We start from the raw sequence: 14,340 nt of genomic DNA on the forward strand, positions 1-14,340 counted from the left end.
AGAGTCTGGACTTCCAGATGACCACTCTGGAAAAGACTTTTTAGAACAAGGTCCTCAAATTTAAATGACTATACAGGTCAGGAAGATAATATAAAAGTAAAACTAGCCCAGCCGGTATGGCTCAGTGGTTGAACGTTGACCTATGAACCAGGAGGTCATGGTTCGATTCCCAGTTAGGGCATACATCCAGGTTGCAGGCTCCATCCCCAGTAGGGGTCATGTAGGAGGCAGCTGATCAATGATTCTCTCTCATCCTTGATATTTCTATTTCTCTCTCCTTCTCCCTTCCTCTCTGAAATCAATTTAAACTTTTTTTAAAATAAATTAAAAAGTAAAACCAGCTGGGTGTAGTGTAATAGGGAATAGTGAGGACTCTGGTATATTCTAGAGTTCGTGTGTTGTCTAAAGTCAACTGAGTGTTGCTTTAGGAATTGGGGCTCTTCCAACTAACATTTATCAGAAGCTATTCTATGTGCCAGAAACTATTCTATGTTTGGGGATATGGCAGTGAACAAAATAAATGAAGTCCTTGCTTTTATGGAAACTGTTTAGTTTTTCAAAAATCCAATTTTAAGATAAAGTTAGAATTTGGTTCTTTATAGGTAATAATTTTCACAAGTATAATTATAACTGACGATCCAATGGTGAATGGGGAACAATGGGGTGAGAAGAAAACTCCATAAATTAATGATTCACAGACACTGAGGTGAATCTATGAGCAGGGCACAATCTTCCTCCCCTCCATCCTATGCGAAGCTGTTGGGCTTTCTCTATCCCTTTCAGGTACCTCTCTCTTTAAGTGGCCCTTTTCCTATGCTGGCTCTTGATAGCCACTTAAATCTGATTTCAACTGGATAAAAATGGTAATGAGCTGGGAGCACAGGGGCGTTATTCTCATTAGAAACAGCCCAGGGATTGTGTGGATGACTGAAATCCACAGAGAAAAGAAACATAAAACACCTCTTAATGAAGACTGTAAGTTCAATCTTGGTCTCCATCACAGCCCCCATCGTTAATTTTCACCACTCCTCCCTTCTTTCATCCTCCAACAGGTGTGGTGTACTAAAAGCCCATACTCTATAGAGGTAAGCCAGAAGACAATGGTAGAAAAACAAGGTCTGAATAATCCATACTCTGGGTAATTGGCTTTAGGTGAACTTAAAAAAAAAAAAATCGTTAAGTCATCCATGCTTATTTTCAAATAACCCAGAAGTAAACTGAAAAGAGAGGACTGTTCACTCTTCCATCCCACACTTAGTGATAACCACTATGAATGACTTGGAAATACGTTTCTCACACATCTTTGTAAAATGCAAATCTGTCACCATAATTCTCCTGTTACAAACCCTTCAGTGGTTTCCCCCTGATTTCGGAAAAAACCGGACTCTTTAATGGGCCTCCCAGATCCTGCAAGACCTGGCTCTGGCTCAGCACCCAGTCCTGCCTCGCCCAGGCTGCATCATGACTCTTCATGGGCCCTGCACTCTTTTGCCTCAGTGGGTCTCTTCCTCCATAAAAAAGTTCCCAAAATTATACTTTCTGACTGTATTCACATGAAGATGACTATTAGTACTGACAAGTACTGTTTTAGTGTTAAAATATTCTCTTCTATTTAAAAGTTCTTTCATTCCTTCTGATTTTAAAAGAAACGAAAGTATTGCTGAGTCCCTAAAACGATTGTGAACCCTAGTCACTGTGCCTCTTGAGGCCTAATGGATAACTGAGTCCAGGTGACCACCGCTCCCTGCCTGAGACATACTGAGTCTCTGCTCACCCCAAGCAGATACTCTGCTTCTGTTCTCTGCGTATCCTGAACCCTCTGCCCGAACGGTCTTCGGCTCACCGAATCTTGGCCATGTGTAACTCTTCCATCAGGTCTCACTTAGCTGTTCTTTCCTCTGTAAAGTCTTCCCTGGACACTCAAGACACAGTCCTGTGGCCTTTCTGGATTTTCCCAGGGCGTCCTGTCTCTGTCTTCTTATCACACTTTATTGTAAACATCTACCCAACCTCGAATTTATTGGGTTTTCTATCAGTCACTGTGCTGATTACTAATCACAAAGTCTATGGTTTGCTTGCTTCTCCCTTTTTTCCTAAAGGTTAATGCATTATGTCAGCACATTATTATAATTCATTAACAAACCAAATAATATAACTTGTGGTTTCATGCAGCTTGGAAGACATTTTTGCTTTAAAATATTTCTACTGAGAAAAGTCGACTATGAAGCTTTTGTGTTGACTTTTTCTTTTCTTTTTTACTTCAGGAACGAGCCAAACTTGCCTATTTTGACTATGGAGATGTTATCTGTAAAGAAGGTGAAATGCCACAAGGAATCTACCTAATTATTTCAGGAATGGCAATTGTAAGGGACTATTTGTTTATTTTTTATTTAAAATGTATTTGCAATATGTAATTATAGCATAAGGAGAAATTTAGGAATCAAGAAAGTTTCAAAATTTTAACATAGTCTCTTTACCAAATGAAACCATCTCTCCCAGTGTGAGCACCACAGCTGAGAGATGATGCTAATACCTAACATCTGAAAGGTGCTTCTCATTTTACAGATTGTTTTTATAACCGTTACTTATTCCTCACAACCATCCTGGGAGGAAGCAGTCTTTTCCATGATGTTCGATTAAGGAACCCAGTACTTGGAGTGGTGGAGTTACTCACCTAAAGAAAATGAGAGTCAGGATTAAGGAAATGGACCACATTGTCACATCCCCTCAGACGTCAAATAGGACGAGAATAGAAAATACAACTTTCAATCTGACCAGTAGGAGGCTGTGGTGACCAAAGAAAAAGAAAGATGTCAGTAGAGTGATGGGGACAGGAATCCTTTAGAATCCAAATTACTACTAGCTGAATGCATGGGTGAGCCCTAGCTCCTGACCCCAATAATTTCCAGATCTTAGATGACAGTCACATCTCTTGGAATGACTACTTCCTTTTCTACTTTTGAGGGCGTATGTGATTATACTGGGCTCACCAGGACAATCCAGAATCATCTCTATGATCAGGTGGTCAGTAATCTTAACTCCATTTCCAAAATCCCTTCATAGCGGTACCTAGACTCAAGTATAATTGGCTTTTTAGAATTCTGCCTACCACAGATGCTATCTTCTTTCCTTGGTTTGTAAAGAGCAGGGACATTCCTCACTTCTCAAGGGGCCTTTGAACTGCATTCAAAATTAAATGTAAAAAATGTCCAAGCTCTGTGGAGTCTGAATGGGGATCTCTCAGAGAGGGTACAGTTGTTACAGCAACTTCTTCAGTGACCCTTTGTTTCCTATTTCCTGTGTCTGGAAAAATAACCTTTGTCTTTGATGTTTACAGCTAAACTTTCCGGGAAATTCTGTAATCCTTCTGGTTGATTCTTGCAGTCTCCTCCCAAAGTCTGATGCCTTTCTTCTTCCCCCACTTGTGCCTACCAGTTCTTTTCCTGGGGGGAACTCAACCATCTTGTGTTCACCCTAAAAACGTTTTCTTCTGCTGTTTCCTGGTAGCTATTCTTAAGCACCTTAAAGGGAGACAGGCTTTTACTGAACTGCTTGGTTCGGAGGTGAATTAATTCAGATGTCTGATTTATGCATTTATGGAATCAAAAGGTGTGGGTTTTTTTGTTTTTGTTTTTGTTTTTTTTTCACTTGAGGCCCTGGCTTGTGACAATAAGAATATCTAATGGAATCAGGGGGAGTGACATTAGTTGCAGATGGCAATAACTACTTTGTGTGAGATTTTACATAAGGAAGGTTTAAGGAGAAAATTGTAAAGCTAAAGATCAGAAATAATCCATGCCTCCGAGAGTTTAAATGTGAAAGAAACCGTGATTTTTGTGAAGCCCAATTCACACCCGAGAGGATTCATAAAGCACCTTTCTTTACCTTCCATTGTAATGAATGCAAGAAAGAGTGGGAGCCCCTATAGTCTGGTCAAGGGTTTTTAACTTGGGATTTCCCTTTGCAGCTGCATAGTTCACCTCCTACCTTTGGAGTCGACAGTGTCCATAGGATGACTAGACAGTCCCAAACCCTATTTACAGAGTACTGTACTTGTGGGGACATAATTGGAGAGTTGAGCTGTCTGCTTAAGCGTGAAATTGAATATACTGCCATCTGTGAAACTATTTTACAGGTAAGGCCCTGGTTCTGTCTACATTGTAGGTTACTCATGAACACTTCCTCAAGTAAATGACGAATGCTAGCATGTTCGCTTCCTTGGCATTCTGATATATTATTTAGTCCCTCAACCAGCAACTGGGAAGGCACATTTGCCCTCTGAATGCCTGGCTGTGGCATCCGGAGTGCGGTATTTTTAACCTCTGTGAGCCTTTGTGTCCTCGTTCATTAAAAGAGAGTAGATCTCACTTCCGATGTTACCAAGATTCGGAAAACACCTATGTGAAGTGCCTGGCATGTATAGACCATCATACGAAAGCAGTGTTTTTAAAGAATGCTTGTTCTGAATCTCCCTTTCTTTCATTTTTCACTTGCTACGTAGGACGTTATCTATTCAACAAATAAGTCGCCTGGTATTCTACTAGCTGAGGGTGTGGCGGGTGTTTCAAATAGAAGAGAGCCAAAGTTTCTGCTTACACAGAATTCTCAAGCTTTTGGGACTCTGATGCAATCGAGAGGGACCAGTCCCAGGGGTGTGTGGCATAGAGGGAGTGTTGCTGTATCAGTTTCATACCATTTCATTTCTGGAAGAGGATAGGAGGCATGAATTTAGTCACAAAACTGAATTGAATTGACTGAAGTTCATGTAGCGTGAATTCTGGAAGTGTAGTCTTCCTTATGCAGGGAAGCCTTTCGCCTCTGGAAACAGACTTTACATGAGCCCACTTTATCTACTGTGGCAATAAAAATAGGTAACTCATGTGGCTTAGTTCCTGGATCCTGGGCTCATGAGCCATATCCTTATCTTAGCTATTGACTGGTATTGATTTTCCTGGCCTACTAGTAAGTCCATAGCTTTAATTGGACTATAAATTGTATTGCCTTATACATAAAAAAACAACCTCTCCAATAATACAGTGCTTTTAAATGGTGGAGTTTGATAAAGATGAAAGTGACAGGCATCTTGTTTTCTGATGGTCTTGTAATTTAGTTCCAAACTGAGCTTGCTGCATGACATCTTGTCATTTCAGGCCTGCTTCATCTCCCTGGAGGATTTATATGAGGGCTTTGATGTCTTCTGGCCGTCCCTGGAATACAAAATATGGCTAAAGCTTGCTCTCAGCACCGCCTATCAGTATTTTGAATCAGCTCTTGTCGATGAGGTAAGTGACAAGATTAAAATATAAGTGATTGACTGTTTTGTTTACAAAATGCACTTCATATTTTTGTGACAAAGACAGAGAGGACAATTATGTCTGATCTTCTAAAGAAGAATCTCTCTTTTGGAGATTCCAGAATTTATTTACTTATTTATTTATTTTAATTAAATGTCCTGGGGTGACATTCATTAATAAGACTCTATAAGTTTCAAGAGTACAAGTTTAGATTCCAGATTTTGAACAGTTCTCAGGTTGCAAAAGTCCAGATATTTGTTAATTTTCTTATGTTTTTGGTGCCTCAGTGATTAAGGGTTTAAGTCTCTTTCTAATAGTTCATTATTGGTGTATAAAAATGCCATCAATTTCTGGATACTGATTTTGTATCCTGTTACTTTGCTGAATTCATTTATTAGATCTAGTAGTTTTTTGGTGGAATCTTTAATGTTTTCTATGTGTATCATGTCATATGCAAATAATGAGTTTTACTTCTTCTTTCCAAGTTGGATGCCTTTTATTTGTCTGGTCACTGTGACTAGAACTTCCAGAACTGTGTTGAATAAGAGTAGTGAAAGTGGACATCCCTGTCTTGTTCCTGATCTTAAGAGAAATGCTTTTAGTTTTCGCCCGTTGAGTATGATTTTTTCAGGAGGTTTTTCATATATGGCCTTTAATATGTTGAGGTATGATCCCTCTATTCCCACTTTGCTGAGAGTTTTAATCATAAATCAGTGCTAGATTTTATTGAATGTCTTGTTAAAAGAGCCTAGAAGTCTTCCCTCCTCTTGAATTTTTTGGAGTAGTTTAAGGATATGTGCTTTTTGAATGTTTGGCAAAATTTGCCTATGATTTGAAGCTATCTGGTCTAAGACTTTTGTTTGTTGGAAGTCTTTTTATTACTGCTTCAATTTCATTAGTTATTGGTCTATTCAAGTTTTCTGTTTCTTCCTGATTCAGTTTAGAAAGATTGTATGTTTCTAGAAATTTGTCCATTTTACCCAGGTTGGCCTATAATTAGTCATAATATTTTCTTACAATCTTTTTTATTTATGTGATGTCAGTTGTTTCTTATCCTCTTTCATTTCTGATTTTATATGGATCTTTTTTGTTTCTGGACGAGTCTGGTAAAAGGTTCATCAATCTTGTTTATCTTTTCAAAGAGCCATTCTTGGTTTAATTGATCTTTTATATTGTTTTTTAGTTTCTATGACATTTATTTCTGCTTTGATATCTTTATTATTTCATTCCTTCTACTTACTTTTCCTGTTGTTCTTTTTCTAGTTCTTTTAGGTGTAGGGTTAGATTGTTTATTTGAGATTTGTCTTGTTTCTTGAGGTGCCTATAATGCTATGATTTTGGGTTGTTGTGTATTCATTTTCATTTGTTTCCAGGTAATTTTTGCTTTCTTCCTGATCTCATTGGTAACACAGTCATTGTTCAATAGTATGTTATTTAGCTTCCATGTGTTTGAATGTTTTTTGAGGTGTTTTTTTTTATTGTGGTTAATTTTTAGTTTCATGCCATTGTGATCTGAGAAGATGCTTGGTATGATTTCAATCTTGAATTTGTTAAGACTTATTTTTGTGTCCTAATATGTGATCTACCTTTTAGAATATCCCATGTGCACTTGAGAAGAATGTATATTCGGCTGCTTTGGGATGAAATAATCTGTAAATATCAAATCCATATGATCTAGTGTGTCTTTTAAGATTGCTGTCTCCTTTTTGATTTTTTCGTGTGGAAGATCTATCCATTGATGACAGTGGGGTGTTAAAGTCCCATATTATGACGGTATTGCTGTTGAATTTTCTCGTTTTGATACCTTGTGTCATTGTGTATGACCTTGTGTATGACTTATAGAAAATTGTAATTTTTTTGTAGGACATAACATTCCAGAGGTGTGTGGCACTCAATGTGGCATACGTGGAGACTTTATCAAACTGTAACGAGATGACTATTGACTGGGCAACCATGAAGTTGGTGATTGTTGTGTATGGCAGTGTGATGGATACAAAGACAGAGGCACCATTCCTTGCACCTTGCATCTTATCTAAAACCTGTGAGCAGGTAAGAAGGATCATTTCTAGAGTCATTTGCATTCCACGGTGCTGCATAAGTGGCTTTAATACTCACTCAACTGACCACCTTAAAAATAAATTTAACCTGGAAAGATTCTGCAGGTCTCACCTGCCCTTAACAAAATGGTGAAAACATACCCAGGACTTCTGTGTACTGCATGCAGGTTGTGCCCTGCACAAGGCTGTGATTGAGGGGCAGGTAAGAGCTGGGATCAGCCTGCTCTCTGCTCACCATGCTGTCTGCCTTGGTGTGGGGCTGTACCTCCCCAGAGAAAGGAACAGGGTGGGGCGAGGTCTCAGGGAATCAATCACCAGGGCTGAGCAAATAGAAATGGCTGCCAGTCATCCCTGCAACTAGGGAGGTCCCAGCATAGGAACAATGGCCCCTGCGAGCACCTCTGTCTGGAAGAAAGCCGCCCCCGAGTTCCTGCCCCAATGCCAGACAGTCTGGTTTCTCCTAGTATGTGTCTGGGTCCCCCAGAGCCTCACCCAGCACTGGCACTCAGAGAAGCGGGAGCTTATAAATTAAGTTCGTGGTGCCGGCCTTTTAAGAGGAGCAGCTGCGTCTCCAGCAGCCTCTGTGTCACTGAGCCCTAATCCCCACTGGATTTTATAGCCCATAGGGACTTCTTTCCCCAGCTCTGGGACCCTGGGCTGGACATCTGGTGTGGAGTTGGGACCTCCTGCTCCTCATGGGCGGCCTCCGCAGAGGCAATCTCCCTCCCAATTAAAAAAGCGGCACGTGGGTGCTGGACCTGCCGCTCAGCACCTCCGCACCTCCTACCAGTCTCCGTGTGCTTTCTTCTTTACTTCTCTAGTTGTAGGCCTTCCATTCAGCCAGCTTTCCGGCAGTTCTGGATGATGGTTGTTCTGTATTTTAGTTGCAATTTTGATGTGGTTGTGGGAGGCAGCGAGTACAGGCATTTGCCTACACCACCATCTTGGTTCTCCCTAGAAATGATAGTTATTGTTACTTTTCCACTACTTGCATTCTGGGAGGGCAGATTTTGTGGGCAAAAACTCTAAGAAGACCATCCTGCTACGTGGGAAGGCTGGGTCCTGAGCCCTTGTATTTCAAAGGAGTAAAAGTAACTCAGTGGATTATGGGTTTTCTGTTTTAAACTGAGAATTTCCAGTCCAGTTACAAGTAATGTGCAGAAAATTCCTGATGTCTATAAATATGCCAAAAATAATTTGCTGGTACAAGGCTTTTTGAAGCAACGTTAAAGAGGATTTGAAATGAGAAAGAGTTTAGGTTGAAGGTTTTTGGCTTATTTCTAATATTCTTTGGAAAGTTTAGGAAGCAGCCAGCTTAGAGATCAAAGAATGCACTTTTGACCAATTTGGACTTTTCTCCTTTAGGTTCAGGGAACTTCAGATTTAAGCAAGCTATTGATTATCCAAGCAACTGAGCCTGTCAAAGTTTCCAGTGATTCCAAGATCATAGGTAAGGGGTATCCCTTTAGTGGTTGGAAAAGCATTGGGAAGGAATTTTGATAAATGTAAATGAGTTGAGGGTATTGTATGGGTTTATCATCAACCTCCATTCTTGGGCCCACCCTGACAGCCACATTGCTTCTGGGAGGGCACATATCAGACTTCTAGATGCTGAAATCAGGTGGCTCCTCTGCTCTATGACCTTCCCTTCAAACCCTTGCTAGGTGCGGGGAGCAGCTTTTATGTTTCACTCTCTGCCCTGGGAAGCTGGAGCCACACAGCACCATTGGGGAAGAGTGGGCATGGGGAAGGTTTCAGTGGGCCCTGGTGTGGGGAGCTGGTTTGCTCCCAACAACCTAAGGGAATTTGGGACCTTATCCTTCTCCAATGAGAATTCCAAACCATGGTCACTGCTACAACTCAGATAACCTGCTTTGAGGTGCACTTTGATAGTCACTAAGTAACTATAGTCACTGAATGGGTATTAGTACCCAATTTTATGTATCCCGGTACTAAGCAGTAAACAAAGACTAGATAGGAAGGCCTTGCTCTAGAGAAAATACATTCACGATATCTCATTCAATGCTCAGCATTCCCCCCTCCCCTTACAGAGCCCCATAATCATTCTCCCAGCTGCCCCAGCTCGAAGAGTCCTCCTTAATTTACTCCTCTACTTAGCACCATTTCCAGTGTTCACAATTCGTGTGACCCTGCTAACTTAGACATGATGCAATCGTTAATGAATTGTTAATTGGGGGGTGGGCGGTATATATGACTTAAATTTTGTGCCGAAAGTGACATTCTATTAGTTTATATCTCATTATTTCTCATCTGCAAAATTCTTATAAAATGCAACCCCAATGTGTGCTGGTCACTGTGCCAGGCACTAGTCGCTGAGTGAGCCAAACAAGGTGTCTACCCCTGTGGGGAGGAGAGACAGACATTCAACATGTAATTTCACTTCTCCCCTAGAAGCAAGTTCAACTCAGACATTCTTAGGGCTCACCTTCCATGCCCTGTTCTGGGGTTATATGCAGCATCTGATTTTGGGAGCTCCCTCTGCTCCTGCCCGAGCTGGCTAACACTGAGATGACCATTACTGCACCCTTGAGTCTCTAGCTCAGCTGCTCCACATTACTCATGGGACACAGAGGTGTATGGCAAGCCTCAGGACACCCTGAGGGCTGTTGAGTCAGAGATATGACGTGGAAGTAGGTCCCTATCCTTCCGGGGACTGCAGGCCTCTCTCCTTCCTTGAATGATTCCAGAGACACTGAGGGAAATATATCATTCTGTATTCCCCAGTGAATTTGAGACAGAAGTCACATATGCTAAACCCGTGGACTGATGCAGCTGGTACACTGCATTTGACCTGCACACGTTTTCTTTTACAATTTTAAAATTAGTTGCCAAGTACAAACATCCAGAAATTTCACATTAAAAAAAAAAAATCCAGATTTTGAGCTTCTCTTGAAAATATCAGAACATCTGCCAACACTCAGTCCCCATTTCTGTATGTGGCAACAATCAGAGCTGAGTACCAGCTGGCTCCCACTGGGGAAGCAGGTGCTGTCCACACCACTCCTTCTTGTCTTATATCCAGCCCACTTTAATCACGTGTGTGACCTGCCTGCTGTCATTTGAGTTTCTCAGTCCCCTATTGGACTTTTGGGAGCCTATTAACAAATCTCCCTGTGGGGAGGAAGAGCCCATTTAAAAGGGAAGGGAAAGGGAGACCTAGAGGGAGAAAGCAAATGGTATTTTAAAATATTCTTCTGCTACTTTTATCCTTAAACTCCGGATTTAATTTCTGTTTGATGCATGTGTTTGAACAGGCTCAGTCAACAATGGTCCTCAAGTGACCAGCAGAGATCAAACCTGGAAGAGAAAAGATGAGGTAATAAACTTGGTACTTGAGTCAGACTTTTCTTAGTGTGAATATGAAACTACACAGCTGAAGCCAAATAGCAAAATGTAGGTGGTGAAAAAGAGACTCTTAGTGGAAACTCACTGAATTGGAAAATACAGGATCAAGCTCACCTAAGTTAATTAATAATGAAAATTATAGAATATTTTTAGAAGCTGCCATTTTGCCCTGCCCCCCCCCCCCCCCCCCCCCGCCACCTTTCCCACTTTCCACCCTCCACCCCTTTCCCCTGATATTTAGTTCAAAAGTAGAGGTCTCTGGGATTAGGGGCGGGAAGGGCCATTAACATCTAAGTGTTGATGCTCCTCCTTGGGAGTGTGCCTTTCCCATGGATGTGTGGATGCTGTGCTGGGGACACATGGGGCCACAGCTGATCATGGGTACCTTCCTAGAGTGTCAATTTTAATTGATGATCTTTTAAAAGAAAAAGTTAACTCATTTCACTGTTAGATTATTTAAAACATTTTTATATAAAAACAAACATATTCTGGAATAGGATGACAAATTTGCATGAATTTTTAAGATAAAACAAGAGACCCCAAAACATCTTATTACAGAGTCACTTACGTTTGGCCCCAGCATCTTTTCCTACTTTCCTCAGCAATCAGGGCTAATTTAGAAAAGTCCAAGATGTGCTGGAAGTCATGCCTAGAGTTGGGGAGGGAGAGGGCTGCTCACACTGGGCCAGGACAGACAGAGGCCAGTCTGGTGGGGAGGAGGGGTAGCCACATTACTCAAGGGGTCTGTTAGGCACCTAACAAAGCTCATCTGGGCACGAGCCCACTGTTGAGTGGAGAGGAAGGCTGCTCTGACAAAACAATAGGGCACTCGGCCAATGCAGAAATCGGCAGTAATGGTGTCAAAGATGGTGCCAAATAAACATGCCCTTGAATATGGTGAGCTGTACAAATGCAGCTTCAAGCCCACCATATCCCAACCAGACAGCTACCCTAAGAAGTTCTGGTCCTGCCATTGCCATTTCTGACAACCCAGGTGGTTTGCAGTGTGTGTTTGGGGACAGAAAGTTGCATTGACAAAACTTATGGTTAATAGTCCTTTTAAACAAAGCAACGTAGTTCTTTTTAGGCAGTCAGGCTGGCATCATCCTCTCCTCTTTCTTATAGAAACCCTATTTCACAAACCGAAAACCTAACCGGGAGCCAAGTAATTGGGTTCCTCATTTGTCACTGTTTTGGTCCACCTCCATTATTTTAAAAAATTCTCATTCTGATTTAGGAAAAAAGTTTCCTGTTACCTTATAATCGGTCACCACGTTAATTGGAATTCAATGCTCCTAATATTTCTCTTTTCCTTAAGAGATTGACTACTGTAATTGAATTAATGTAGTATCTCTTTACAAGCTGAGGTTGGATGGTATAGAGATGTACATGTACTTACTGACAATGTATCACTCCAAGTCCTTGGAGGGAAGGTTCCAGATAATAAAATGGAAACTTTTTGTAAGTTTTCTGGTTGTGCTTAAGTTGATTAGTTTTTTTCTGAAATGCACACAAGTCTAATATTTTACTTTGGACTTCCTTTTGTAGGTGGACACTGGATCTCATTATAGAAAAGGACACTAATGGTGCCAACACGATATGAGAAGTGAGGTTTCAGACTGAGCCAATACCCTGGCTCACGTGCGGAAGGGTCATCTGATGAGAAGTTTACTTAGAAGTTGCTGAAACAATTTATTGCTGCATTGATTTTATAAGCAATTGATGGGCTGTTGCAAAAGCTCCAGTTTTAAGTAGATGCATTTTGAACCTGAGTGGTTCAAAAAATTTTCAGGTTAAGATTGTCTCAAGACTCATGGCCCACCAAACGGAACCCTGCTCCAGCTGAGAGCACGTTACAGTGTCTTACAAATTATTAAAAGCATTGTACAATATATTACTATCTAAAGCACAGAATCTAAACTCTGATTTGTGATATTGCTATAAGTAGTGCTCCCGTAACATTTTCCAAAGTTATTGTCCCTCCCCAATTTAGTAACTCTTGAAAAATAGATCTATGTTCCATAATCTTAGTTACTGAAAGCAAAGTTGAGAAGTTAACAATCTTACCTTGCATTGTACTGTTTGATACTATTTTCATTTTATTTTTAAAAGTCAAATAAAGTTGATTTTCATGGTGTACTTATTAGATTCCATTGTCTTTTTCATTTCAACAAAACTTTGAAAGAATGTAAGAATCTCGACTCTAGGGAAAATCATAACAGAAAGAAACAAGAGAAAAAGTCAAGGGTAACCATTTATGAAGAACTTTCTGGCCACCGAGCACGTAGGCAGTATTTCTCAGAGTGGCTGTGGAGCACTCGCGTCAGCAGCTGTGGGTGTAGCCGCACATTACAGAAACCTACGTGGCTTCATTTTTCTGATGTAACCAGAGACCTGGCAACAGGCAGCACAGGGCTGGTGCTGCGGCTTGAGGAATAAGCACGGACCCAGGCTCCTTGCAGCCTTCTCCTCCATCCTTGGCCAGTAACTTTCTCAGATGGCAAATCATCGGTCACTCCAGGTATCCGGTGGGCGTTTCAGTCAGACAAGGAGCTTTCTCTGTAGGTGGCCTTGCCTTTTAGTCAGGAAGGGACCCCACTGAGGGAAGCACAGTCACATGCCCACACCTATTAAATGAACTTTAACTGGCACCTCACCTTGCCAACCTTAACAGAACCTACTGTTTTTAGTAAAGAATGGGAAATGGATGTTGGGTGTCTGCTGTCCTCGGCATCAGTCACCTGGGTTGTTACTAATGAAGAACTTCTGGTCACCTATAGAGTCAGTGTTGGGGTGGGTCCTGGATTTTAACATGTTCCTCATATCATTTAGTGCATTTTGAAGCCTGAGATCTACAGTGCAGGGAATAAACTAGCAGAAAACAGATGCCTGCCCTCCAGGTCACTTAGGAGGCACCTCACCATGCACATCCATTAGGCTTAAACACTACAGAAATATCTTAAGTAAGTCAAGAGGTAGCATGGTTTGTGGGCAGTAGACTCGGTGATATCAGATTTTTTCTCTCTCTTTACCCTACTGACTTTTTGTCTTACTCCATGGCTGGTTCCCTCTCCCAGCAGCAATCCAGGCTTCCACGTTTTCTTGTTCATATTCAATACAAGACCAAAAAGAATGGCTTCCAATAGTGAGACTTATTCTAGAAATGATGATAATCCTGTATTTGTCTCCTCCCCAAGAACTGAGTCACATGCTCATTTTTGGACCAATCACTGACGAGAAGGTGGTAATGACCTTTTACCCAGTCCATGCACCATGACTAAGCTAGAATCAGTTATATTGCCTCAATTTGCATTGCCCCAAAGGGGCATGGTTTAATGGAGTAAATCACTAACACCAGTTCACTGCACCCAAATTGGCATCTTGAGCTGGCCATTTAGGCACGACCACTCTGGCTCCTTAACCCTTCACTGAGCTTCTCAATGCAAATTCCTACCCTGAGGGTGGAGGTTAGAGGTGAAACCAGATGTGTGGCAAGACCACACAGGAGCCACAAGTTAATCATTTTACTAACGTAGATTAGTCTGTGCTTATTCTTTGAAGTCGCATGGACTTTCAAATTCCTTATGCTTCTCTCATAGCCACCATGGTCATATATTACCTTT

The 14,340-nt window shown here is 41.2% G+C and overlaps 1 protein-coding gene and 1 long non-coding RNA gene across 2 annotated transcripts in view; one reads left to right on the forward strand and one right to left on the reverse strand.

Moving 5' to 3' along the window:
* SLC9C2 (solute carrier family 9 member C2 (putative)) overlaps positions 1–12,373 on the forward strand; it is a 49,496-nt gene extending 37,123 nt beyond the window's left edge. The window contains exons 21-27 of the mRNA XM_059674229.1: positions 2,265–2,363; positions 3,968–4,135; positions 5,151–5,282; positions 7,158–7,343; positions 8,717–8,801; positions 10,627–10,688; positions 12,266–12,373. Coding sequence (XP_059530212.1) covers positions 2,265–2,363; positions 3,968–4,135; positions 5,151–5,282; positions 7,158–7,343; positions 8,717–8,801; positions 10,627–10,688; positions 12,266–12,301 — 768 coding nt within the window. The 3' untranslated portion in view covers positions 12,302–12,373. The remainder of the gene's footprint in view (positions 1–2,264; positions 2,364–3,967; positions 4,136–5,150; positions 5,283–7,157; positions 7,344–8,716; positions 8,802–10,626; positions 10,689–12,265) is intronic.
* Positions 4,565–12,353, reverse strand: LOC132220738 (uncharacterized). The gene is made up of 3 exons (XR_009449849.1): positions 11,286–12,353; positions 8,132–10,669; positions 4,565–5,207 (listed from the first exon to the last, which is right to left on the reverse strand). It is a non-coding gene; the product is annotated as an uncharacterized LOC132220738 (long non-coding RNA).
* Positions 12,374–14,340: the final 1,967 nt, after the last annotated feature.

The sequence above is a fragment of the Myotis daubentonii genome, chromosome 18 (assembly GCF_963259705.1).
Source record: "Myotis daubentonii chromosome 18, mMyoDau2.1, whole genome shotgun sequence".
Classification (NCBI taxonomy): Eukaryota; Metazoa; Chordata; class Mammalia; order Chiroptera; family Vespertilionidae; genus Myotis; species Myotis daubentonii.